Source organism: Scylla paramamosain, unplaced genomic scaffold (assembly GCF_035594125.1).
Source record: "Scylla paramamosain isolate STU-SP2022 unplaced genomic scaffold, ASM3559412v1 Contig2, whole genome shotgun sequence".
Taxonomy (NCBI): domain Eukaryota; kingdom Metazoa; phylum Arthropoda; class Malacostraca; order Decapoda; family Portunidae; genus Scylla; species Scylla paramamosain.
Window position 1 is genome coordinate 993,230 of NW_026973667.1, and position 27,111 is coordinate 1,020,340.

At 57.8% G+C, this 27,111-nt stretch overlaps 1 protein-coding gene across 2 annotated transcripts in view; it reads right to left on the reverse strand.

Annotated features, from left to right (window-relative positions):
• LOC135095895 (mucin-12-like) overlaps positions 1-27,111 on the reverse strand; it is a 49,707-nt gene continuing 22,596 nt past the window's right edge. For both annotated transcript variants that reach the window (XM_063997037.1, XM_063997038.1), the window contains one exon: positions 1-27,111. In XM_063997037.1, the coding sequence (XP_063853107.1) occupies positions 120-27,111 (26,992 nt within the window). In that variant the 3' untranslated portion in view covers positions 1-119.

Genomic DNA, 27,111 nt, shown 5'->3' on the forward strand with positions numbered 1-27,111 from the left:
TTGAGGAGAAGCTTTATTGAAGACACTCTGAGGGGGGGCGGGTCCCTGGAAGACGGAGGGGGGCGGGGGCACATGGCACGCGGGGGGAGGGGGAGGGCAGTGGAGGGGCAGTGAGGGGGTCAGCGCAGCCTCGTGGAGCGCCCCCAGGGGTCTGAGTCGCCACGCCAGCGCGACGCTCGCCGCGGGTCTGCCTCGCCCTCGCTGGCCACGGAACCCAGCGAGTCCACGCCCCCCAGGCCGCCGCGCCGCCACGCCGCGCCCGCGCCCGGCAGCGAGGAGAGCGAAGCTGCGTGGCCCCGCAGGTAGGGCGTGTCCTGGCTGGCGGCGGCCGCTCGGTGGTGCCGCTGGTGGGCGTCTAGGCTGCCGCCCGCGGGCGTGAGGCGCGGGCGGCGCGGCATGGGCGGCGAGCTGCCTTCCCCCAGGGAGGAGGAGGAGCCACCCAGCAGGCGCCGCGCCGCCGCCAGCTGCTCGCGACACTGCTGCCGCGACGCCTGCAGGCGCGCCTCGCGGTATCCGGGGCTGTAGCAGGGCTCCGGCGCGGGGGTGGGCGTGGGCGAGGCGTGGCAGGACGACCAGTGGGCGTGGGCGGAGCAGGGGCTGGCCAGGGCGCGGCAGTACTGGTGGCGCGGCAGGTGGGCGGGAGACACACAGCAGCAGGAGGGGGAGGGGCTGAGGGTAGCCGCGGTGGGCAGGGAGGGGGTGGACAGGTAGGGGGAGGGCACGGGGGGCCCCACATGGTCACAGAAGGGCGTCTTGGACAGGTCTAGCGCGGAGTGCAGCACACAGCGGCCCGGGGCGTTGTAGTGGTTGTGGTGCTCAGACAGAAGGCGCCGCCGCAGATGTCGCTTGTGCGCGCTAAGACGCAAGCGCTCCTCAAGGCGGCGGCAGGAATCCTCCACGCGCCGCTGGTGCAGCGCCAGGCAGCGGTGTGCACCCAGCTCGCGCTCCGCCCCGGGGGACGGGGAGTCCCACTCCGAGGAGGAGCTGCGCCCACCGTACCCCCCGGGACGGCTGAGGCGCTCCCGGCGCTCCCGCCACTCGTGCAGGCCGCGCGGGTGCGAGAGGGCTGGCGCGGAGTGCTGGCGCGGCACGTCCAGCCAGCGGCGCGAGGGCGTGGTGGCGGCGGCGGCGCGGTAGTGGCCGCCACTCTCTGAGGTCTCGCCGTCGCTGAGGGAGTCGCAGCTGGTGCAGGCGTCGCGCCACAGGCCGCGCACGTGGCGGGGGTCAGTCTGTACAGCCACTGAGCACACCCTCCTGCCGGGCCCGCCGCCCTCCTCCAGCAGGGGCGGCAGGGGCGGCACAGAGCGGGCGGGGCTGAGTGCCTGCTGGCGCAGAACGAGGGACGTCTCAGAGAGCGTCTTGAGCACCTGGCCCGCCTCCTGAACCACGCGGGACAGCGCTTGCCAGGTGTGGCCCAGCCCCGCCTCGCCCCGCCCTGCCAGGTCCCCCTCGCTGTGGCACCGCCCCATGCCCGTCCCTCCGACACTCTCGCCGCCCACGCCGCCCCCCGCCAGGGCATCCAGTGTGGGCGTGGTTGGCGCGGACAGCGTGGTGCTGGGCGAGGCGGGCGCCGTGAAGACTCCGTCGGTGGGCGTGGAGGGCACAGACGACGAGGAAGTGCGGGTGTGTGGGGGCGCGGGGCGGCCCGGACTGAGGGCGTCCAGGACCCGCGAGGCGGTGGTGGCCTCACGCAGGGGAGAAAAGCCCCCCGGGGAGGAGATGGCGCCCGTGGAGGAGTAGCCGGAGCAAGACACGCCCGAGGAGGAGGCGGCGCGCGAGGCGGGGAACACTGCCGAGGACAGGGAGGTGCTGGAGCCGCCCTCCTCCGTGGACAGCGAGGCAGAAGGGCGCACCCGCGCCTCGCCCTGCAGGCTGGGGCGCGGGGCCCGGAGAGGCAAGGGGGGCGACACCACGGTCGGAGTGGAGGTGGGGGGCGGGGAGGGGTCCTGGGCGGGGGCACCACGCAGCACACGATCTCGAATGTGCTGCGGAAGGCGCAGCGCGAAGAGGTGGCGCAGGTTGGAGCGCGGCAGGGGCAGGGAGTCCTCGTCGCTGGAGGCCTCAGGGGCGGGGGGCGTGGCCGCTTGGGGCGGAGGTTTGGGTGGGGACATGGGTGGTGGTGGAGGCGGGGAGAAATGTTTGGGTGGGGCGGGTGATGGGGATGAGGGGGGCGGAGGTGTGGGCGCGATGGGCGTCAGGGAAGGTTTCTTCATGATGGAGCGCAGCCTGGGGCTGGGGCCTGCGGGGGGCGGGGGCTGCGGCGCGCGCTCCTCCTGCCATTCCGGCACCTCAGTCTCCAGGTCGCCGCCGCCGTGCAGGTCAGTCCAGGACACGGCCTTCTTGGGCAAGCCGTCTGCGGCGGCGCGGCGGTGCAGCTGCGGCGAGGATCTGCTGCTCTCCGAGGACAGGCGGCGCCCGGCGGGCGGGGGAGCGGGGCAGCCCAGGATGAGGCTCTTCATGTCCTGCCACGACGCCTCGCCCCAGCTGCGGCCTGGCGACGGTGGCGGCGACGGTGAGGGTGAGGCAGCGGCGGGTGGCGGCGCCCTGGTGGTGGCGGGGCGGGGCGCATGACTGGGGGAGGCTGGCGTGGGGCTGGTCAGGCGGGACGGGGACACGGAGCGGGCGGGGCTGGGGGGCGGCGTGCCCTCCTGCAGGGATTCCTCTGAGGAACAGCGGCGTCCCCTCTCCAGGATGTCGCGCAGCTCCTGGCTCGCCTCTTCCTCCAGGCTGCAAGTCCGCGTCAGCCCCGCTCGCAGCCTGGCGGCGCCCATGCGGCCCAGCGCGCGGCTCACGGTATCCAGCGACGCGGCGCGCGCTAATCTGCCGCCCGCGGAGCGGTACAGATCGTAGGGGTGTGTGCGGCGCGCCCCGTGGGGCAGGGCGAGGCTCAGGCCCACCTGGGACAGGTCGGGCGAGCTGCGGTAGTGGTCCCCTGAGGTCGCGGGCGGCGAGTGGGCGGCGGGCGGGCGCGTGGCGGCCTCCTCCTCGGGGGTCATGAACACGAAGGTGATGCTCTCGTCTGAGGCGCCCCAGTCGTCCTCCGCCGCGGCGAGGTCCCGCTCCAGCAGGAAGCTGCCGTGCCACGTGGGGGAGCTGAGTGCCTCCACGCGTCGTTCCGCCCTGCCCTCCGCCCCGCCTCGGGAACAATCCGACACCGTCACCGTCACCCCGGGGGAGGACGAGCCTGAGCTCCCGCGGGTGTTGAGGGGCGGGGCGGTGGGCGCCTGGTGATACGTGTGCTTCCTGAAGGAAGCTCTGGTTGGGGGGGAGGCAGCGGACGAAATGGAGAGGGATGTGGGGCGCTGGGGCGGGGCGCTGGCCGCCTGGCGGAAGCTGCTGACCAGCGCCTGCAGCTCAGCACTCAGCTGGCTGGCCACGCTGGGCGGCGACTGCTCCCTCTGCCGCTCCCCGCGGGACTGGGCGGCCTCGCAGCGGGGCATGATAGCCTGGTCGCCCGCACCCCGCAGCGGGGGCAGCAGGCTGTCCTGGGACCACGACGGGTCCTCCACGGCGGCGTGCCTTGTGGGTCTGGCGCCTCCACGCTGGGCTTCTCTGTCTGCGTGATGGGCGGGCTGAGTCCAGGCCGCGGTGGGCGGCGTGATGGCAGGGACGACAAGGGGCTGCTTGCGGGGGACGTCACCTGGCAGCAAGGGGCTTCCCCTTTGGTGGAGAGAGTCTGGGGCATCGCCGAGAGTGGGGCGGGGCAGCGGCCTGGCTTCCCGGGCGGGAATGGACGGATCAGTCTGGCGTGGCGAGGCGCTGGCAGCCTTCCTGTCCCACTGGGCTTCCCCCAGGCGCGGCGCCTCCACTGGCACGCCCTCCCGAGTCCTGCTGAGCCTGGCTGCGGCTGCGATCGTGTCTGCGGGGCGGGTCGCTGCGCGGGGCGGGGCGAGAGTGGCGCCTCGGGCTGGCCACTCCCCACCCGGAGCGGGGCGCCACACGCCCTCCCCGGAGTAAGGGGGTGGAGGGGCGCGATGCTCCCCTGGGTCTCTTCCTTCCCTCCCCTCCTCCTCTCCCTCCCTCCAGACTCCCTCCACGTCTGCCACACGCCCCGGCCCCGCCCGCGTCCCCACCGTGCCCTCACACACCATCAGGGCGTCCTCGGCCAGGGACACGTCCTCAGACTCCACCCCGGAGTGGCTGGCCTCGGAGCTTGGGTCTGGTGGCCTGATGCGGGGTGGCGCGGGGGGCGGGGTGGCCGGCGGGGGGGCGTGTAGAGACAATAAGGCACCGGTTTGTCCTGGTAAGGCATCTGAGGGCGTAGCTGTGAGCGTGGCTGTGGATGTGGCTGTGGGCGTGGGGGTGGACGTGGGCGTGGCGGTGGGGAAGGCGTGGGCTGCAGTGGTGGTGGTGGGCACGATGAGGATGTGTGCTGGGGGCTCATTCCATCCCGCCACCTCCCCCGCCACGCCCCGCGGCGCCCCGGGGCTTGGGACCTGCGCCGGGGTTCCTGTGGGAGTCCTGGGCGGGGGGAGGAGTCCTGCAGGGGCATGAGGGGCACCTGCAGGAGGTTTGTACTGAGGTCTCAATACTGGAGTGACCTGGGGGAGGGGCCCACAGCCCTCCTCCTCCTCCTCCTCCTCCTCCTCCTCTTCCTGTGTGTGTGGGGTGTAAGTGTAGGGGTGTGGGGGCAGGTGTGCTGTGGTGGTGGTGTCAGGGGTGTGAACAGTGGTGGGAGACATCACACTGTCATGGGGTGGGGGTGCTGTGGTGCACACATCACCCCCACCATACACGGCAGGGGTGACCTCCTCCCCCTCCTCCCCACCCCGGGCCTCCAGCTCTCCCTCCTCCCCAGAACTCATACTTGACATGTCTCTGACTTTAACACGCCTCACCCCAGGTTTTGCACCCCTGCCTAACCTGGGGGGCCTCCTAGACACCCCTGGAGGCGTCCCCATAGGCACCCTAGTGGGCACCCCAGGAGACACCCCAGGAAGCACCCCAGGAGGCACCCCAGAAGGCACACCAGATTCTGTAACTCGTGTCCTTGGAGAGATACTGGGGTGTGTCACAATACCAGGGGGAGAGAAGGCCTTGGACACCCCGGTAGCTTGTTCTGTTGGGGTGGAGGTAGCCAGGGGAGAGGGGTGAAAGAATGGATCAAGCTTCAAAGGAATTATGTGAGGTTTCAGGGGAGGATCTGTGGGAGATGGTTGGGGAGAAGCTTGTTTTGATGAAGAGAGGTCTTGGGGAGGATGCACAGGGGGTGTGGGTGCTGAATGATATTGTGATGGGGATGTGAAAAGGGATTTGGAGCGTGTGGTGGTCGTGCTAGGCTGTGGGAGAGGTGTGGTGGTCGTGGTGGGCTGTGTGGTGGTCGTAGTGGGCTGTGGGAGGGGTGTGGTGGTCGTGGTGGGCTGTGTAGTGGTCGTGATGGGCTGTGGGAGGGGTGTGGTGGTCGTGGTGGGCTGTGTAGTGGTCGTAGTGGGCTGTGGGAAGAGTGTGGTGGTCGTGGTGGGCTGTGTGGTGGTCGTGGTGGGCTGTGGGAGGGGTGTGGTGGTCGTGGTGGGCTGTGTAGTGGTCGTGGTGGGCTGTGGGAGGGGTGTGGTGGTCGTGGTGGGCTGTGGGAAGGGTGTGGCGGTCGTGGTGGGCTGTGTAGTGGTCGTGGTGGGCTGTGGGAGGGGTGTGGTTTTCTTGGTGGGCTGTGTAGTGGTCGTAGTGGGCTGTGGGAAGGGTGTGGTGGTCATGGTGGGCTGTGTGGTGGCTGTGATGGGCTGTGGGAGGGGTGTGGTGGTCGTGGTGGGCTGTGTAGTGGTCGTGGTGGACTGTGTAGTGGTCGTGGTGGGCTGTGGGAGGGGTGTGGTGGTCGTGGTGGGCTGTGGGAAGGGTGTGGCGGTCGTGGTGGGCTGTGTAGTGGTAGTGGTGGGCTGTGTAGTGGTCGTGGTGGGCTGTGGGAGAGGTGTGGTGGTCGTGGTGGGCTGTGTGGTGGTCGTGGTGGGCTGTGGGAGGGGTGTGGTGGTCGTGGTGGGCTGTGTGGTGGTCGTGGTGGGCTGTGGGAGGGGTGTGGTGGTCATGGTGAGCTGTGTGGTGGCTGTGGTGGGCTGTGGGAGGGGTGTGGTGGTCGTGGTGGGCTGTGTAGTGGTCGTGGTGGGCTGTGGGAGGGGTGTGGTGGTCGTGGTGGGCTGTGTAGTGGTCGTAGTGGGCTGTGGGAGGGGTGTGGTGGTCGTGGTGGGCTGTGGGAGGGGTGTGGTGGTCGTGGTGGGCTGTGTAGTGGTCGTAGTGGGCTGTGGGAGGGGTGTGGTGGTCGTGGTGGGCTGTGTGGTGGTCGTAGTGGGCTGTGGGAGGGGTGTGGTGGTCGTGGTGGGCTGTGTAGTGGTCGTAGTGGGCTGTGGGAGGGGTGTGGTGGTCGTGGTGGGCTGTGTAGTGGTCGTGGTGGGCTGTGGGAGGGGTGTGATGGTCGTGGTGGGCTGTGTAGTGGTCGTGGTGGGCTGTGGGAGGGGTGTGGTGGTCGTGGTGGGCTGTGTAGTGGTCGTAGTGGGCTGTGGGAGGGGTGTGGTAGTCGTGGTGGGCTGTGGGAGGGGTGTGGTGGTCGTGATGGGCTGTGTGGTAGTCGTGGTGGGCTGTGTGGTGGTCGTAGTGGGCTGTGGGAGGGGTGTGGTGGTCGTGGTGGGCTGTGTAGTGGTCGTAGTGGGCTGTGGGAGGGTTGTGGTGATCGTGGTGGGCTGTGTGGTGGTCGTGATGGGCTGTGGGAGGGGTGTGGTGGTCGTGGTGGGCTGTGGGAGGGGTGTGGTGGTCGTGATGGGCTGTGTGGTAGTCGTGGTGGGCTGTGTGGTGGTCGTAGTGGGCTGTGGGAGGGGTGTGATGGTCGTGGTGGGCTGTGTAGTGGTCGTAGTGGGCTGTGGGAGGGGTGTGGTAGTCGTGGTGGGCTGTGTAGTGGTCGTAGTGGGCTGTGGGAGAGGTGTGGTGGTCGTGGTGGGCTGTGTAGTGGTCGTAGTGGGCTGTGGGAGGGGTGTGGTGGTCGTGGTGGGCTGTGTAGTGGTCGTGGTGGGCTGTGGGAGGGGTGTGGTGGTCGTGAAGGGCTGTGTGGTAGTCGTGGTGGGCTGTGTGGTGGTCGTAGTGGGCTGTGGGAGGGGTGTGGTGGTCGTGGTGGGCTGTGTGGTGGCTGTGGTGGGCTGTGGGAGGGGTGTGGTGGTCGTGGTGGGCTGTGTGGTGGTCGTGGTGGGCTGTGGGAAGGGTGTGATGGTCGTGGTGGGCTGTGGGAGGGGTGTGGTGGTCGTGGTAGGCTGTGGGAGGGGTGTGGTGGTCGTGGTGGGCTGTGTAGTGGTCGTGGTAGGCTGTGGGAGGGGTGTGGTGGTCGTGGTGGGCTGTGTGGTGGTCGTAGTGGGCTGTGGGAGGGGTGTGGTGGTCGTGGTGGGCAGTGTGGTGGTCGTAGTGGGCTGTGGGAGGGGTGTGGTGGTCGTGGTGGGCTGTGTAGTGGTCGTAGTGGGCTGTGGGAGGGATGTGGTGGTCGTAGTGGGCTGTGTGGTGGTCGTAGTGGGCTGTGGGAGGGGTGTGGTGATCGTGGTGGGCTGTGTGGTGGTCGTAGTGGGCTGTGGGAGGGGTGTGGTGGTCGTGGTGGGGTGTGTAGTGGTCATAGTGGGCTGTGGGAGGGGTGTGGTGGTCGTGGTGGGCTGTGGGAGGGGTGTGGTGGTCGTGGTGGGCTGTGTGGTGGTCGTGGTGGGCTGTGGGAAGGGTGTGATGGTCGTGGTGGGCTGTGGGAGGGGTGTGGTGGTCGTGGTAGGCTGTGGGAGGGGTGTGGTGGTCGTGGTGGGCTGTGTAGTGGTCGTGGTAGGCTGTGGGAGGGGTGTGGTGGTCGTGGTAAGCTGTAGGAATGGTGTGGTGGTCGTGGTGGTCGGTGTGGTGGTCGTGGTGGTCTGTGTGGTGGTCGTGGTGGGCTGTGGGAGGGGTGTGGTGGTCGTGGCGGCCAGCACACTCACAACGGGCAGAATACCTTTCACATCAGGTACAATTAACTCCTTCGCCTCTAGGGGCTCCCACACAGGGGCGTCCTCCACCTGGTGCACGCAGATGACTGGGGCTTGGTGGGCGAGGGCCTCCTGGGGGTGACTCTCCATGGGTGGTGGGCGGCTTCCAGGCACACCACGGGGGCCCTTCCAGGCTGACGCGACCCTGGAACCAAGAGTAGGTTGGTCTAAACAGGCTACTCTCTCCGCCTCCTCTTCCCCTAGACTCACTGCACAGGATTTCTTCAGGAGCATGGACCTGGACATGGGTGCGGTCGTGGGCGTGGGCGTGGCCTCCAGGGTGGTTGTGACGGCCCGGACCTGCACTGCTATGGGCGGCGTTGCTTTGGGCAGGGCAACTGTATGGGTGGTAAGGACATCATCTAAGGAACTCTGCGGAGTGAGGGAGGTGAGGGCGAGACTGCTATCCACTGAGCTGGGGGGCGTGAGGGAGTCCTGCGTGGTGGGGGAGCTCCCTTCGTCAGTAGAGCTCTGTGGGGTGAGCAGCGTCGCCACCCCTAGCACAGTCTGGGGTGCTAACGTAGCTGGTGGTGGGTGTGTTTCCTCAAGGACACTTTGCTGGGGAACCTGTAGCATCCCTACCTTGCTGGAAGCCTCTGGGGTGACCTGGGGCATTGCTGGGGTGTGGCACGATGGTTCCTGTACCCTTGATGCCTGGAGGGGTGATGGGGCAGCCTGGGGCACTGCTGGGGCGTGGCTATGTGGCAGGGAAGAGGTCTGTGTGAGGGGCGCTGGTTCCCGTGTTTCCTGTATGTGTTCCTTACCCTCCTGCTGACTGCTGACTAGTGCCCCATGTGTCTCTTGTACCCCTGGCGTGCTGAATTGTTGATCTGGTGATTTGTCGCGAACAACTTTCACCCTCACTGGGCGAGGCTGAATGCTGACCACCTTTCTTTTCTTTGCCTCTGGTGCCGGCTGACTGCTGACTTTCTCTGTGTGCTTTGCCTGCATCGTGTGCTGATGAGTGCTGACTTGCGCCGTGTCCTCAGCCAGTAGTGTTTCTTGACTACTGACATCAGCTTCTGCATGAGTCAGGGAGACTTGAGGTGTGCTGACTTCCTCTGCAGGCTGAACTGGTGGTGACAGCTGACTGCTGACCTGCTCCACCACCCGCATTGCCTTTGGGTGATCATGTCTCAGTTCCAGCACAGCTTCTGTCAGCATAGTTTCGTGGGTACTAATTTGGGGAAGGGAAAATGTCAGCACACTCTGGGAGGTGCTGTCCATGCTGTCAGCTCGCGTCAGCACTGGTGATGCGCTTGTGATCTCACTTGCCTTTTGAGACAGAAGTGCCTGTTTGCTGACTCCATGAGGTGGCTGTAATGGCTGACTGCTGATTTCTTCCACAGGAGTTGGTGTGATGTGACTGACCTCTATGACTGGTGCTTCTGTTAAGTGCTGATGCTTGACTTCCTGTAATGACTCTGGTTGAGCTGTCTGCTGAGTGCTGGCCTCATGTAGCACTTCCTGGGGTTGTAGTTGCTGACTGCTGACTCCAGGCAAGACACATGATTCCACTGCTTGCTGATTGATCTCCTGCAAATCTGATTCTAGCTGACTGCTGACTCCATGAATTACTTCTGGTTGCTGACTGCTGACTTGCTGCAATACTGTTGAATGTACTGCTTGCTGACTAGTAGTTTTATGTAACTCTGGGTGAAGGTCTTGCTGACTACTGACTTCCTGCAGTACTGGTTTACTGCTGACTCCGCACACTATTGGCTGACTGCTGGCTTCTTGGATTTGTGGTTGAAGCACCTGCTGACTGCTGACTCCATGCACTGTTGACTGGCTGCTGACTTCTTGCACTTTTGGTTGAAACACTTGCTGACTGCTGACTTCCTGCATCTGTGCCTGAAGCAATGGTGGACTGCTGACTTCTTGCACTTCAGGCTGTAACATATGCTGACTGCTGACTCTCTGCAGTGCATGTAATTGCTGTAATTGCTGACTGCTGATCTTTCTCTGTTGTGGTTGCAATGCTTCCTGGCTGCTGACAGTCCCTATAACTTTAGTCAGCACTGAGCGAGGATACATTAACTCTCCAGTAGTCTCCATCTGTACAGGTTGCTGACTCTGCATTTGCGAGAAGGATGGTATCAGCACTCCTGGCCAGGTGCTGACTCCACTACTAGGCAATGAAGTGCTGATTTCACCACATATGGTTGTCTGTGGATGTTGAGTGCTGACTCCCTCTACAGACTGCGCCAGGGCAGGTTCATGAGTGCTGACTTCAGAAGGCTGCTGACTGCTGACTTGCTCCATAGCTTGCATTACTCCTTGCTGTTGTTGCATGGTGTCAACTGTATACTGAGGCAGCACTGGTGGCTGACTGACTGAATGCTGCACGGGTAGTGTCAGCACTCTCTGATGTTCGCTGTCAGCCTGTGTCAGCACTGGTAATGGGGCAGTACTTTCACTTGCAAACTGAGTCAGTATTTCAGGGTGTGTGCTGACTTCATGTGTGGCATGTGTCAGCGCCATCTGTGGGACATGGCGCTCAGGAGAGATAGGAATCAGCACCTCTGGCTGATATTCTGTTTCTTGCACAAGTTGACTTGTTATTGGATGCTGAGTGCTGAGTTTTACCTCAGCACCTGTCAGTTCCTCCTGGTCACCACTGAAATGCTCTGCAAGTTTTACTGAAGGCTGACTGCTGACTTCTTGCAGTGATTGAGTTGTGGGCTGTTGCTGAGTGCTAACCTGAACAAGACTCTTTGGTAGCATCTCCTGTAACGTGCTGACTTCCTCTACTGATTGCTGATGTGGAGTGCTGAATCTAACCGTGAACTGTGCTCTCATTGACTGTTGACTGCTGACTTGTACAGGCTTTGTCACGTCTGGTTGCCGACAGCTGATGTACTCCTCTGGTATATCAAACTGACTTTCTTCGGCCACAGATTGAATCAGCATTGGTTGTTGAGCACTTCTTTGCTGTGAGAATGTCAGCACTGGTTGGAAAGTGGCTATTTCATCATCGGGTTGTGTCAGCACTGGCACTGGAGAATGGCTGTCACTTGCAAACTGAGTCAGTAATGTTTGTGGAATACTGACCTCACTTGTAGAATGTGTCAGCAGCTGCTGTTGCTGGCTGCTGACATCTTGCACAACCCGTGTTTGCGGTAGTCTATGCTGACTCAAGTCTTGCATCACACTTTGTGCGACTTGTGGCTGAGCATGACTGACATCTGCTGTAACCTCTGTCAGAACTGGTGGCTGACTCCCTGCTTGGTATAATGGAAGGGTCAGCACGGCCTGAGAAGTGGGGATGTCAGTCTCACACTGTGTCAGCACTGGTAGTGGTGAGGGAAATTCACTTGCAAACTCAGTTACCACTGGCTGAGGAATGCTGACCTCAGTCGCTGAGTGTGTCAGTACTGGTTGTTGTTGACCAATGACCTTATCTGTCACTCGTCTTGGCACTGGCTGCTGAGTGCTGATCTCACCCAGTGAATGCGTCACCAGTGCTTGCTGAGTACTGACTTTCTGTTCCATCAGCACTGATTGCTGCTCACTGCTGACTTCCTGTATTGCTTGTGGTAGTTCATGGGTGCTAAATTCTGTCTCTCCTCCTGTCAGCTTTGCTTGAGAAGTGCTGACATTTTCCTCACTCAGTTGTGGTTGTTGCAGACTGCTGACTTGTATCACGCCCTGTGGCTCTTCTGGGGGACGATATCCGACTCCTTCCACAGCTGTGGTCAGCACTTGTTGGGAACTGGTAGTTGGATGAGGCAAGGGCGTCAGCACTGTTTTGGAAAGTGTCCCTTCATCATCAGCCTGTGTCAGCACCGGTAATGGAGCAGCGTTTTCACTGGCAAACTGTGTCAGCAGTGGCTGTGGGATGCTGACCTCAGTTGCAGAATGAGTCAGCATAGGCTGCTCCCTTTCTACCTGCAGCACGGGTCGACGAAGCGCTGGTTTTAATGTGCTGACTTCCTCTACACACTCTGATACCATTTCCTGGGAATGACTGACGTTCTGTATGAAATGGTCACTGCTGATCTGTTGCCCTTCGTGCTGACTTATTCTTCCCTTAATTTCTTCTTGAATTATGATTTTTGCTGACTGTGAATCTTCCGTTTGTCGAATTCTATCATCTGCTGACTCAAGCCTCACTTCTCGCTGACTACTGACTTCTGGTTGAAATTTCACTGGCTGCTGAATAACACTTTCTGCAGACCATGTCTCGGTTACCTGCTGACCGCTGACTATTGCTGACTGAACTTCTACAGGTCGATGGCTGCTGAGTTTTGCTTGTAGTGCTTCCTCTTGTGGCTGACTGCTGAATTCTGCGGTGCATTCTGTTAACACTGTTTGATGCCTGACAGTCTGCTGTGGCAAAGGTGTCAGCATTGTTTGAGAAGTGTCAGCACGTGTCAGCACAGTCCTTGGAGTAGAGGCCTCGCTTGCAAACTGAGTTAATACTGATTGAGGCATGCTGACCTCACCTAATGAGTGTGTCAGCACTTGCTGTTTCTGACTGCTGACTTCCTGTGAGATGTTTGTCAGAAGTGGATCCTGAGTAGCAACATCATCTGCTGCAGGTGTTTCTATTTGTTCAGAGGTGCTGACTAACTCTGCGTGCTGTACTTGTAGTGGGTGCTGACTACTGACTTGGCTACCTATTGACAGATCAGCAGTGGTTTCTGTCTCTATCTCCAGAGCTGATTGATGGGCAATCAGCGGCTGAGAAGGAAGTGTCAGCACTCTTACAGATGTTGTAGAGTCAGCGTCTGCACATGTCAGCACCGGTGATAATACAGCACTCTCACTGGCGAATTGAGTCAGCACTAGTTGAGGAGTGCTGACTTTCTCTATGCCCTGATGAGCTTCTAATAGCTCTGCCTGTACTTCCTGCTGACCACTGACTGCTGATACTGCTTTCATCTGTGGGTGACTGCTGACTTCCGCTGACTGGGGTTCAAATTGTTGCATTGCTGAGTGAGCCGCCACTTTTTGGTGCAGGCTGACTTCTGCTGACTGAGCCTGCAGTGCTTGCTGATGGCTGATTTCTCCTAACTGAACATCAAGTGACTTTGGTTGCTGACTGCTGACTTGTACTACAGCTGGTGACATATCTGGCTGATGATAGCTGACTTCTGTTGCACATTCTGTCAGGACATCCTCCCCCCATTGTGGCTGATGTGTGGGCGGAGTCAGCATTTCTTCAGAGACATCATCATCACTGTCAGCTTCTGTCAGCACTATTATGGAGGCTGGACTTTCGGTAGCAAATTGTGTCAGCACTGGTTGCGGGATGCTGAATTCAACTCCTTGCTTCAGCACTTGTTTTTGTTTATAAGTTTCCTTCTGAGCTTGTGTCAGCACCGGATGTTGAGTGCTGACTTGACCCACAGTTTCTGCTAGCAAAGGATGCTGAGCACTGTCTTCTGCCATACTTGGAAGCTGACTGCTGACTTCCTCAACTGGACATACTGACTCTTCTTCCTGACTGCTGATTTTCTCAAGTACAGGTGTTTCCAGTGCTTGCTGAGTGCTGATTCTTGTGACAGTTTGTTTCACGTCAGCTTCTAAATGTCTGACATCAGCTAAAGACTGTGTCAGTACAGGTTGTGGTGCACTTGTTACTAATGCTGTCATCTGAGTGTGGGAAAAGCTCTCTTGTCTGTCGTGTTCTGTCAGCACTGGTAATGGAGCAGCATTCTGACTAGCAAACTGAGTCAGCAGAGGTTGTGAAATGCTGACTTCACTCTCAGTATGTGTCAGCAATGTTTGACAAGTCCTGGAATCCTCAATTTCCTGTGTCAGCACTTGTCTTGGGGTGCTGACTTGTCCCTGTGAATCTTCTGGTGGGTGCTGACCAAAAGATTTTTGTGTAGCATGTGTCAGCTCTGGTTGCTGACTCTGCTTCTTCTCCAGCACCTGAACTGTAATGGCTGCTGGACAACTGACATCCTCTACAGCCTCTGTCAGCATCAGCACCTCATCTCTGCTTTCTGCTATCGAAGGTTTCAGTGGTGATTGCTGACTGTAAGCATCATCAGATTGCTGAGTTGATATTGGTTGCTGACTGCTGATTTGTCCCATGGATGCTGTCAACACTTGTGGCTCTCTTCTGACTTCCTTTGTTTGTGTCAGCACCGGTTGTAAGATGCTGACTTCTTCCATTGTCAAGATCTCATGCTGACTACTTGCTGACTCCAAGGCCTGTGATGAGACTGATGGTTTTGTGTCTTTTGCTGATTGTGGTAACACTGGAGGGTGACTGCTGACTTCTACTGACTTTTCCAATTGCAATGGCTGAATGCTAATCTCTGAGTGTGCCAACAGTGGTGGCTTACTGCTGATTTCTGGCAGCCGTGGCAGCACCAATGGCTGACTGCTGACTTCTTCTGTTTGAGGCAACACTTGCAGCTGACTGCTGACTTCTAGTGACTCAGGCAACATTTGCGGCTGACTACTGACTGGAATTGATTGTGATAAAACTTGAGGCTTACTGCTGACATCTGCTGAGTGGGGTAATACTGATGGTTGACTGATGACTTTAAGCACTGGCTGTGCCTCCTCCAATTCATCCCTGACTTTTCCCTCAGCCTCCGTCAGCACAGGTTGGTCAGTAGTCAGGCGTGGGGATGGCGTCAGTATATCTGATGAGGAACTTTCTTCATCACACTCAGTCAGCACTAGCAGTGGAGTGGTGCTGACACTTGCAAACTGAGTCAGCACTGGATGGTGACTATCAACTTGGGTGATGGTGTGTGTTGAAAGTCCCATCTGAAATGCAGTCTGTGCTGGTGTCAGTATCTCTGTGGTGCTGACTTCTTCCCGAGGTAGAGTTGAAAGAGAGTGCTGACTGCTGACTAGCTCATCTGGTTTCTGTCTTGTACTGTCCATAGTGCTGATTTTCTCCACAACTTGTGTCTGGATTTGGTGCTGACTGCTGACGTGTTCTACAGTCTCTGTCAACTCTGGTTCAAGACTTCTCATTTCTCCCACAGCCTGTGTCAGTGGTGTAGGCTGACTTCTTGCTCCCAGTGAGGACGTCAGAATTGTTTGAGAAGTGCTGCTGACTCTTCTATCAAGCAGAGTCAGCACTGGTAATACAACACTACTTTCACTAGCAAACTGTGTCAGTACATCTTGAGGAGTGCTGACTTCACTTACGCTGTGTGCTGAAAGAATTTGTTGACTACTCGTGACTTCCTCTTCAGAATCTCTCAGCAATTTCTGGGAACTGCAGACCTTCTCCTGCGGCTGCTTCTGGTCTGAATACTGAGGCTCCGTGGATGCCCATGCCTGCTGAGTGCTGACTCCCTCCATGACTTGTGGCAGCATTAGGACCTGGCTGCCTGGTGATTTTGTACTGCTGAAGTCATCCATGTGAGGTGCCTGCTCTTGTAGTTGACTGCTGACTTCCTCCTCTACCCTGATTTCCAGTGGCTGCTGACTGCTGAATTGTGTTGCAGTCTGTGTCAGCAATGGCAGGTGACTTACTTCTTTAGCTAAATGTGCCGGCAATAGTTGCTGAGTGCTGACTACCGCTGTGTGTGGTTGACTGAGGCAGCTGACTTCCGTCACTGCTTGCATCACGCCTGGTTGAGGGTAACTCACCTTGGGAGGTGTTTCTGTCAGCACTGGTTGACTACTGGTTGTCTGGGGTAGTGCAGATGTCAGCGGTGCTTGTTGAGTGCTGATCTCATCCTCAAGCTGTGTCAGCACTGGATGAGGAGCAGCACTTTCACTTGCAAATTGAGTTAGCAGTGGCTCCTGTGCGCTGATCTCATCTGTGGAATGTGTCAGCACTTGTTGTTTGCTAATTACTCTTTGTTGAACACCTGTCAGTACTGCTCCTGATACAGCCTCTGTTGCCAGTGGTTGTTGCTGAGTGCTGACTCTCTGCACAGTCTCTGTCAGCACTGGTTGTTCCTGACTGCTGGTTCTTGTTACAGCTTCCATCAGGACCAGCTGTTGCTGACTGCCGACTACTGATGCACTTCCTGTCAGCACTGGTTGTTGGCTGCTGACTCTTGATACAGCCTCTGCCAACACTAGTTGCTCCTGACTGCTGACTCTTGGTACAGCCTGCGTCAGCACTGGTTGTTGAGGAGTGCTGATTCTAGTTGGAGTCTCTGTTAGCACTGGTTGTTCCTGACTGCTGATTCTTGATACAGTTTCCACCAGCACTGGTTGTGGCTGACTTGTAGCCGCTGGTACAGACCCTGTCACCACTGCCTGTTGCTGGCTGCTGACTTCTAGCATAGGTTCCATCAGTACTGGTTGTTCTTGACCAATAGATTTTACCGCAGTACAAGGTAATGGTGTCAGTGTACTGCTGACTTCCTCATGATCTTGTCTTTGTGGAGCCTGCTGACTAACTTCTATCAGCTTGTCTGCAGGAAAGGGATGGAGAGTGCTGACTTCCACCATATGTTCAGGAATAGTGCTGACTTCCTCCTGAAGCAATAGTGATAAGCTGGCTTGTCTGCTGCTTTCACTGACGGATGAAGTTGTTGGTTTTTCAACAATGACTTCCAGAAATTCTTGAGGTATCTGTTGAAATTCACCCCATACGTGAGCTGCTTCTTTCTGCTGACTCCTGATTTCCTCTACGACCTTGGTCTGAACATACTGCTGACTGCCGAGCTGCATAACAACACCCATCGCTTCTGGCTCAAGGTGGCTGACTTCAGCTGTCGCCTCTGTCAGAACTGGCAAGGATGATAGAACTTGCGGGGAAGTGCTACCCTCAGTGCTGATCTGTGTCAGCACCGGTAATGGAGTTTTGCTTTCACTTGCAAATTGAGACAGCACTGGTTGTGGGATGCTGACTTCATCTGCCATGTGTGTTAACAATGAACCTTTGTCTGTGCTGACTATGTTCAATTCCTTTGTCAGCTCCGGGTGCTGAATGCTGAGTTTTCTGGCATCAATTTTTAGCTCTTGGTGAGGAATGCTGACCTCCTGAGGTTGTCTTAGTGTTGAGTGCTGAGATGCAGCTTGCTGTGGCATCATGGGGTGCTCAATGCTGACTAATGGATGTTGAGTACTAAATTCTTCCAAAACATCGACGGGGACTGGATGCTGACTGCTGATTTCCGCCACTAGCTGTCTTTCTTGTGTTTCAAGATGGCTGATTTCTGCCTTAACCTCTGTCAGCACTGCTTGATGACTGGATCTTTGTTGTGAAGTCAGCACTTTGTGAGAAGTACTGAATTCTTTGTCCACCTGCATCAGCACTTGTGATGGAGAGGTTGCTTCACATGCAAACTGGGTCAGCATTGTCTGTGGGGTGCTGACTTCGCTGGTGGAATGAGTCAAGGTGTGCTGACCAGCTATCACTTGCCTCATTGACAGCTGCTGACTTTCTTCTAATTCAAGAGATTGTGTTACTTGCAATCGCTCTCGTTTAGCCTCCTCTGATGCCTCCTGCTGAGTGCTGACTCTCAGTACCTGTTTCAATGGGACTGGTGGAGATATGCTGACTTCCTCTACAGCCTCTGCCTCTGTAGGTTGTTGCTGACTCGTGGCTTTGTGCACTATTTTTGTTGGCTGTGCCTGCTGCTGACTCCTGACTTCAACTACAGCCTGTGTCACTTCTGGCTGATGCTGACTGCTGACTTTTTGCATGACCGATGTTAGTTCTGGTTGCTGCTGATGCCTGATACTCTCCACGGTCTGTGTTAGCTCCGGATCACTGCTGACTTCATGAATAGCTTGTGTCAGCTCTAGCTCCTCTTCCTGACTGCTGACATCGTGCATAGCCTGTTTCACCACTGGCTCTTGTTGTTTGGTGCTGACTTTCTGCATGTCTGGCTGTTGGTGACTGCTGAGTTCATGAATTGCATGTGTCAGCTTTGGTTGTTGCTGACTGCTGACTTCGTGTATTGTCTGCATCAGTTCTGGTCGTTGCTGGCTGTCCTGTGTGACTTGTGCCACTTCTGTTTGCTGCTGACCGCTGACTTCTTTCGTAATCTGTGTCAGATCTAGTTGTTGCTGACTACTGATTTCATGTGTGGTTTGTGTCAGCTCTAGTTGTTGTTGATTGCTGACTTCCTGTGTGATTTCTTTCAGTTCTGCTTTTTGCTGAGTGCTGACTTTTTGCAAGACTGGTGTTAGCTCTGACTGTTGGTGACTGGTGACTTCTTGTATGATTCCTGTCAGCTCTAGTTGTTGCTGACTGCTAACCATTTGTATAGCCTCTGTTAGTTCCGGTTGCTGTTCACTGCTGACTCCATGCATGGCAAACTTCACTTCTTTTTGCTGCTGAGTCTCAATTTCCTGCCCATATTGCTCTGGTTCTGACAAATGCTGACTGATGATAGTATCCCTTGCCAGTGTGCTGTGTGGCTGATGAGTGCTGAGCTCATCTGTGGGATGTGTCAGCATTTGTTGCTCCTGACAGCTCGCATGTACAACAGTCTGGCTTAGCTCTGGTTGTTTTTGGCTGACAGTTTCCAATACAGCTTGTGTCAGAACTTGTGGACTGACTTCACCCATGGCTTGAGTCAGCATCTGTGGTTCCTGGAGTGTGCTGACTTCTATGGTATCTACAGCTGAAGGCTGCCGAAGAGTGCTGACTTTTGTAGTAGCTGGAGCTGATGGTTGCTCAGATGTGCTGATATCCACTGATAGTGAGTGCTGAGCCATGCTGACTTCTGCAGCAGTAAGAGCTTGTGGTTGATGAGGTGTGCTGACTTCTGCAGCAGTAAGAGCTGATGGTTGCTGAGGTGTGGTGATTTCTGCAGCAGTAAGAGCTGATGGTTGCTGAGGTGTGCTGACTTCTGCAGCAGTAAGATCTAGTGGTTGCTGAGGTGTGCTGACTTCTTCACCAGTAAGAGTTGGTGGTTGCTGAGGTGTCCTGACTTCTGCAGCAGTAAGAGTTGGTGGTTGCTGAGGTGTGCTGACTTCTGCAGCAGTAAGAGCTGATGGTTGCTGAAGTGTGCTGACTTCTGCAGCAGTAAGAGCTGATGGTTGCTGAAGTGTGCTGACTTCTGCAGCAGTAAGAGCTGATGGTTGCTGAAGTGTGCTGACTTCTGCAGCAGTAAGAGCTGATGGTTGCTGAGGTGTGCTGACTTCTGCAGCAGTAAGAGCTGATGGCTGCTGAAATGTGCTGACTTCTGCAGCAGTAAGATCTAATGGTTGCTGGGGTGTGCTGACTTCTGCAGGAGTAAGAGCTGATGGCTTTTGGAGTGTGCTAGCTTCAGCAACAGCAAGACCTGGTGGTCTCTGAGGTGTGCTGACTTCTGCAGCAGTAAGAGTTGGTGGTTGCTGAGGTGTGCTGACTTCTGCAGCAGCAAGAGCTGGTGGTTGCTGAGGTGTGCTGACTTCAGCAGCAATAAGACCTGGTGGTCTCTGAGGTGTGCTGACTTCTACAGCAGTAAGAGCTGGTGGTTGCTGAGGTGTGCTGATTTCTGCAGCAGCAAGAGCTGGTGGTTGCTGAGATGTGCTGACTTCTGCAGCAGTAAGACCTGGCGGTTGTTGAAGTGTGCTGACTTCTGTAGCAGTAAGAGCTGGTGGTTGCTGAAGTGTGCTGACTTCAGCAGCAGTAAGACCTGGTGGATGCTGAGGTGTGCTGACTTCTGCAGCAGCAAGAGCTGGTGCTTGCTGAAGTGTGCTGACTTCAGCAGCAGTAAGACCTGGTGGATGCTGAGATGTGCTGACTTCTGCAGCAGCAAGAGCTGGTGGTTGCTGAGGTGTGCTGACTTTAGCAGCAGTAAGACCTGGTGGTCTCTGAGGTGTGCTGACTTTTACAGCAGTAAGAGCTGGTGGTTGCTGAGGTGTGGTGACTTCTGCAGCAATAGGAGTTGGTGGTTGCTGAGGTGTGCTGACTTCTGAAGGAGCAAAAGCTGGTGGTTGCTGAAGTGTGCTGACTTCTGCAGCAGTAAGACCTGGTGTTTGCTGAAGTGTGCTGGCTTCAGCAGGAGTAAGAACTGGTAGTCGCTGAGATATGCTGACTTCTGCAGCAGTAAGACCTGGTGGTATCTGAGGTGTGCTGACTTCTGTAGCAGTAAGAGCTGATGGTTGCTGAGGTGTGCTGACTTCTGCAGTAGTATGAGCTGGTGGTTGCTGAAGTGTGCTGACTTCAGCAGCAATGAGAGATGATAATGGCTGAGGTGTGCTAACTTTTACAGTAGTTAACAGCGATGGTTGTTGAGGTGCACTGACTTCTACAGCAGACAGAGTCACCTCATGTTGTTGCTGATATGAGACCTGAGTCAGCACTGTTTTTTGAGCTATCACTGATGCTGGAGATTCAGGTATTGAAGACTGCTGACTACCCATATCTAGAGTAGGTGTCAGTACTTTTTGTGCAGTACTTTTCGTTCGATCCATCTCTGTCAGCACCTGTAATGGCACTGTGCTCTCACTTGCAAACTGAGTCAGCACAGATGGAGGAGTGCTGACTTTCCCTGTGGAGTGTGTCAGCTGCGTTTGTTGTTTACTGACTTGCTCTACTGAATGTGCTGGTAATGTCAATGTGATGTTTCTTTGCGACTCCAGCTCCATTTCTAGAGAATGGTCACTTGCTGACATTGGTTCCTGAATGCTGACTCCTCTTGATGCTGCTTGCTGACTAATGACTTTAATTTCTTTTAGGGTTTCTTGCAAACTGGTAACTTCCTCAGACATTATCTCCTGACCGCTGACTTGTGCTGACTCTGCTTGATGAGTGATCAATTCAGTTACTAGTTGTTGCTGACTGACCTCAGAAGCTGCTGGCTGCTGCCTTTTCACTCCTGTTAATATTGGTTGCTGAGTGCTGATCTCAGTCAGTTCCGAGTGCTGACTACTGGATCTTGAAAGCACCGGTTGTTTGGTGCTTACTGCTACTGGTGTTGGATGTTGGCTGCTGACTTTTGCTACTGTCGGCAACTGACTACTGAACTCAGATGACTGGTCACTGCTGCCTTCAGAGAGTACTGGTTGGCTGGTTGTTGTTGGTACTGGTTGTTGGCTGCTGACGTCTCCTAGAACTGACTGCTCACTGCTGACTTGTCCTGTTGTTGGCTGCTGACTTTTAGCATCTCTCAGTGTTACTTGCTGACTGCTGACTTGTACTAATGTTGGTTGCTCACTACTGACCTCTTCCAGGACTAATTGATCAAAACTGTCAAGTCTGGAGAGTGTTGACCACTGACTAGTGATGTCCACAGACGATTGCTGACTGCTGATGTCTTGAACTGGGTGTTGACCGCAGGTTTCAAGTGATAACGGCTGCTGACTGCTGACTTTTGCTGATACTGGTTCAAGACTGCTGACTTCTGGTTTCAAACTGCTGGCATCAGTTACTGCTGTTTGCTGACTACTGATGACTTCTGGAAGTGCTGAGTGGTGACTGCTGACTTCTCTTGCTTCATGCTGAGTGCTGATCTTCACTGGTATAGTCTCTGGACTGCTGACTTCACCTGAATACTCAAGTTCTTCATCTGGCTGAATGCTGCTGATTTCACTTATGACTTCAGGCTGACTTGGGTGCTGACTCCTGACTTTCCTCGATTGCTGTGTTTGTGCAGGGTCGTGGCTGCTGACAGGCACTTCAGCTTTACTTACAGAGACTGTCAGGTGTGAGGATGGTGTCAGCAGTCTCTGGGGAGTGCTATCTTTATCGTTGGGCTGCGTCAGCACTGTCACTAATGTGGGGCTTTCACTCGCAAACTGTGTCAGCTGAGGTTGTGGTGATGTGACTTCGCTGACAGCATGCATCAGCACCTGCTTTGGAGAGCTGACTTTCTGTACACCTGTCATCAATGATTGCTCTTCGCTACTGACTTCCTCTGCTGAGTGTTCTGAAAGTTGAGGCTGACTGCTGACTCCCATTACAGCCTGTGTTGGTTCTACAGGAGGACTGCTGACATCTACCACTTTCCTCATCAGCAGAGACTGAGATCCAAGTGTCCGGTGTGATGATGATGTCAGCATTTCTGGACAAGGGCTGACTTCAGCATCAAACCACGTCAGCACTGGAGCAGGACTCTCCGTTCCAAATTGAGTCATAAATGTTAGTGGAGTGATGACTTCGCTTGTAGAATGTGTCTGCACCTGCTGCTGACTGCTGACATCCTGCAGAGCGTCTTTTTGAAGCTGCTGCTCACTGCTGACTTGCATCACACTTTGCGCGGCCTGCTGCTGAGCTTGGGTGACATCTACGATTGCTTCTACCTGACTCCTGACTTGGCATACTGATGGTGTCAGCACGGCCTGGAAAGTGCTGACCTGTGTCTCAAATTGTGTCAGTACTGATTGTGAAGTTGTAGATTCACTTGCAAAATGAGTCAGCACTGGCTGTGGGATGGTGACTTCAACTGCTGAATGTGTCACTGCTGATCTCTGCTGACTGCTGACTTCTTGTGTTCCTTGAATGGGTATTATTTGCTGACCACTCAACAGATCAGCGGAGTGAGTCTGCACAGGCTCCTCACTTCCTGACAGTAGCACAGGACGAGTCAGCATTTGAGGATAGTCAGCACACTGTGTCAGCACTGGTGGGGAAGCACTATCACGCTCCTTTGCATAGCTCAGCAAAAGTTGAGAGCTGACTGCTGACCTTGAAGCCTCTGATGTGCTGACACGGACTTCTGTGCTGATGACGGCTGACTGAGGATCTTCTTGCCAGGTTTCCACACCACTAACGACTGGTTCCTGCTGACTTCTGGCGGCATCAGCCCAGTCAGCACTCTGTGAACTCGTGGTATGAACTAACGTCGCTGCCAAAGATGATACACTCGCGTCAGCACTATAGTCAGCAGCTGAGTGACGGCTCGAATCAGCAGTCGATTGCACAGGCTTGAGTACTGCTGACTGACCTAGTGAATCCCGAGTGCTGACAACTGATGTCACTATAGCCACACTTCCTTCCATTTCTTGCTGACTTGTGCTGACTTGTGCCTGAAGATCACTGACTCGAGAAGTGCTGAGTGTGGTAACTGTGCTGGCCTCCTCTTGAGTGCTGAGTTCAGGTACTGGGGCGTGAGTAGGCCGTGTGGAGCGTGGGGAATGGGCGTGTGGGTGAACGGACATCCCCCATGGGGCGTAGGTGGGGAGAATGGCTGGCTGAGAGGGTTGGGTGGGCGGGAGAGGACGGGGGGAGGGAGAGAGTGGTTGGGAGGGCCGGGGAGAGGGAGCTGGGGGAGGTAAAGGCGGCCACTCTTTAAGGTCTTCAAATTCCATGACCCCTTCCTCTCTCACTCCCCTCACAGCCCTCTCTCCTTCTCTCACAAACCTATCACTTTCTCTCACTGCCTCTCCTAAACCACTCCTCTCCTCTCTCCCTCTTAGAGATCCCCAAGCACTCTCACTTTCCTCCCCTCTCACGAACCCCACGCTTCTCTCATCCCTCTCCTCTCTCAGCACCTCCACATCCCTCCCTCCATCTCTGACTCCACTCTCAAGCTCCACCTCCACTTCTAACGAGTCGGGATCGAGTGTGGAACTGAGAGTGTCATGGGGGGAAGGGTCCCATGGTGGAGTAGGCGTGTGAGAGGAGGGAGAGGAGTGAACAGGGGAGAAGTACATGGGAGGGGACTGAGGAAGCGAGGAGTAAGATGAACGTGGGTGAAATGGGCGGAAGTAAGAGGGGAGAGAGTGAGAGGGGGAGGAGTCAGAAGGAGAAATGTGAGAGGGTGGGGAGTGAGACGGGGAGATGTGAGAGGCTAGGGTGCGAGTGGGGGAAAAATGAGAGGGTGCGGAGTGAGAGGGAGAGACGTAGGAGGGCGGAGAGTAAGAGGGAGAGATGTGAGAGGGCGGGGAGTAAGAGGAAGTCGATGGCTGAGGAGGAGGATGAGAGGAAGAGGAAGAGGAAGAGGAAGAGGAGACAGCAGGAGTTACAAGGGAGAGGTCCAACTTTGGCACTATATCTGGCACACTCCCTCTGCCCTCTCCCTTCCTCTCCCTTTCCCCTACTCTCCCAACCTCATCACCTCCCTCACTAACTCTCCTTTCCCTTCTCTCCTTCATCTCCTTGCATAGCCTTCCTCTTTCACCGAAGTCCCTCCCTTTCATCCCACTGCTCACTCTCACGTCCACTCCCAAACTCTCACAACTTCTGGATTTCGTCAGGACATTGTCAAAGTCAAAACCGGACTTATCAATGTGTCCTAAACCCTGAGTGAGAGTTTCTAAGGATCCTGTTAGGTTATGGGGTCTCCTGGTGGCGGCCCCCTCACTCCTCTCTAACCTCTCACCAAGGAAGTCATCAGAAACGCAAGACAAGGAGTCGTGGGGGTCGTCAACAGCGGGTCGTACTGTGTCCAAGGCGGTGTCGTCGGAGGAACTGAGGCGCCCGTAACTTTCATATTCCTCGGGTTCTTCGTGGTCTTCCTCCTCTGTCGGCGTCTCCTCCCAGTCTGAAGGCACGGCGTCGGATGTCATGCCCTCAGATCTACTCCCTTCGCTGCATTCAATTATCGTGTACAGAAGGCGCCGTGCGGTCCTCGGCGTGAATTCCGAGGAGATGACTTGCATTTGGGAGGGTCCTATCTCCTTCTGACACACCTCCTCCATTTCTAAGTCCTCCCACGAGCTGTCCCCAGACCCTACATCAGGGGAAGCCACGGGGGTGCATGCTGAGGTGGAGTAAGTAGTGTTGCTGTCTGTCCCCTCGCCCATCGCCTCGTCTCCCTCATCGCTGTAGCTCCCCCAAGGGCTCTCTGGCGCTGTAAGGCTCACTTTTGCACTAGTATCCTGTGTGGCTGTAGGATCTGGAGGTGCTGGTGGCGTAGGAGGCGTAGGAGTGCTCGAGGCGTCCTCCGTCTGTGCCTTCTTCAGTATCACTTGTGTTTCCTCATGTCTTTCCTGTGTGTCGTGTGTTCTGACGACACCCACAGGAGTGTCCCCCATGGCTAGGATACGCTGGGATGACGCCCTCAGGAGCTCCGCCATAGCATCCTGCGAGGCCTCAGAGTAAGGGCCAGCCTGACTTACAGCCTGCAGGAGGCGCATTGCGGAGTCCTTTAGGATAGCGTGCGGGTCTGGGAAAGGGGCCAGGGAGGTGTCCTGCAGGGGCGGGGAGGGGGTATCCTGCTGCGGGGGTGAGGCGTGGGAGCGCTGAGAGTCGTCTGGAGGGATCAAACGGCGCCTTTTAATGGAAATGCGCGGCGGAGAGCGTCTGAGGTCCTCAGAAGGATGGGTGGAGTCCTTCACATCGCTGCATGAATCTTTAGCCTCACTCCTGGCCTGCCACGCCCCTGCCTCCCTGCTTGGGGCTCCTGTAGAAGGACTCAGTGGGTCCCTCTGGGGGATGTAGGATTGTGACTGGGAGTGAGGCAAGTCCTCCACATGCTGCTGGGGACACGGCAAGGGGAGGGACGCCCTGCGGTAGCGCCTCTTCTTGTGCTTGTCTTGCTTGCTGGAATCCCCATCACTGTCCTCTGAGCTGACGCCCTCCAGCAGGCGCCGCTCCGCCCGCTCCCGCAGCCACCTTCGCTGTAGCCTGGGGGAGGCCGCGGCGTGGCGGTGGTCTGGGGAGCTGTGGGGACTGCCTGGCGGCGAGCGGCGATGTGGCGACGCGCGGGACGCCTGGCTCTGGCTCAGGGTCTGTGAGTGGGCGCCACTCTCCTCCTCACTCAGGGACATCTTCTCCACCTCTTCCTCCTCTTCGTCCACGTCTTCCTCCTCCTCTTCTAGGGGCTCTACGTGGTCCAGGCTGCCCACAGACCTGAAGAAGGAACGGATGAAGGCGTCCTGCGTCTCCCCCAAGGCGGGCACTCTCCCCGGGGCGCCTGTGTTGCAGAGGTCCTCGTCCCCTCGTGGTGTCCCCCCCGCCAGCGCCTCCTGCAGGTCAGTGCTGGTCATGCTGTCCTCGAGGGAGTCTTTGCTGATTTCCCCCAGGGACACCTCGTCCTCGTCACGCCTCGAGACACACACCCTGCTGGGGGCGCTGCTGGGGGGCGCTTCGTCCGCCTCTGCCAGCTCCAGGCTGTCCTCAGAGAAGTATTCCGCCTCGCTCGGCGCCGAGGGGGCCTCCTCGGGCTGGGGCGGGCTAGGGGTCGGGGCGGGAGGAGTGGTGGGTCCGCTGCCGGGGTCGCTGGGGCCTGAGCCACGCCGCTCCGTATTGGCATTGTGGTCTTGACGCCCCCTAGCCCCTGCCCCGCACGGCCCCGCCCCCACCAGGTCACAGCCCACGCCCCGCTCCTGCGTACCAGGTCCGCCGGCACCCCCTGACGGCCTGGGGATCCTGGTGGTGGTGGTGGTGGTGGTGGCCAGCGACCTGCTGGTGGCGGTGAGCGAGGTGGTGGTGGTGGTGGTGGTGCGGGACTCGCGCCGCGTGGTGGTGGTGGTGCTGGTGGTGAGGCGGCACAGGCGCCCTCCTTGCCCCGCCTCACCCCGCGCCGCCTGGGGCAGCGGCGGCAGGCGCCTGGCGCCCCGAGGCGTGCTGGGTTCAGAGGCTGTCTGCCTGGCGGGGAGTCGTGTAGGGGGCGTGTCTACCTCTCTCCTGCGGCACCCACATACACGCTCCCCCGGCGCGGGCACGCGGTCCGCAGGCTTGCGTGGTCCGCGGCGGGGCGTGGCGGTGGTGGTAGTGGTGGCGGTGGTGGTGGTGGCGGCGCCGGGGTACAGGCGCCGCGTCACCGCCTCGATGATCTGCTGGCGCCGCTCGCGTTCCTCCGAGGCGGTGGACGCGCCGCCGCTGGACCCCGCCGACGAAGACGACGACGAGGAGGACGGGGAGGCGGCTCCCAAGGAGGCGTGTGAGCCTCGCGCGGCGCGGCGTGCACCCAGGGTGACGTCAGGCAGGCTGTGGTTCCTGCGCAGGCCGCGCTCCACCTCGGGCCACACGCTCTTGTCCCAGCGGCGCCGCGTCTCGGAGGGCGAGGTGAGTGGCGAGGCGGAGTCAGGAGGAGCCGCCCTGCTTCCCCCAAGTTCCAGGAACAGGTCCCTGGAGGGCGCCGCGGCGGAGAGTTGCGCCAGTCGGGAGTCCAGGGAGGCACAGGTGTCCATGGGCGCCGAGGACCCGAAGTAGTGGGTGAGAGAGCGCGTGTGGGACGTGGGGGGCAGGCCGGGGGCGCGCCCCTGCCCCTGTACGGCCTCCTCGTACTCTGAGGGGGAGTCACTGGAGGACGCCCCCCCCGGCAGCGCGGTGCGGCGGCGCCCGGCACAGGCGTGGGGGTCCTCCGCCAGGTGCGTCACGCCCTGGCCCATGGCGGCGGCGGCAGCGTGGTGGCGGCCCTCCACGGCCTCGTGGGAC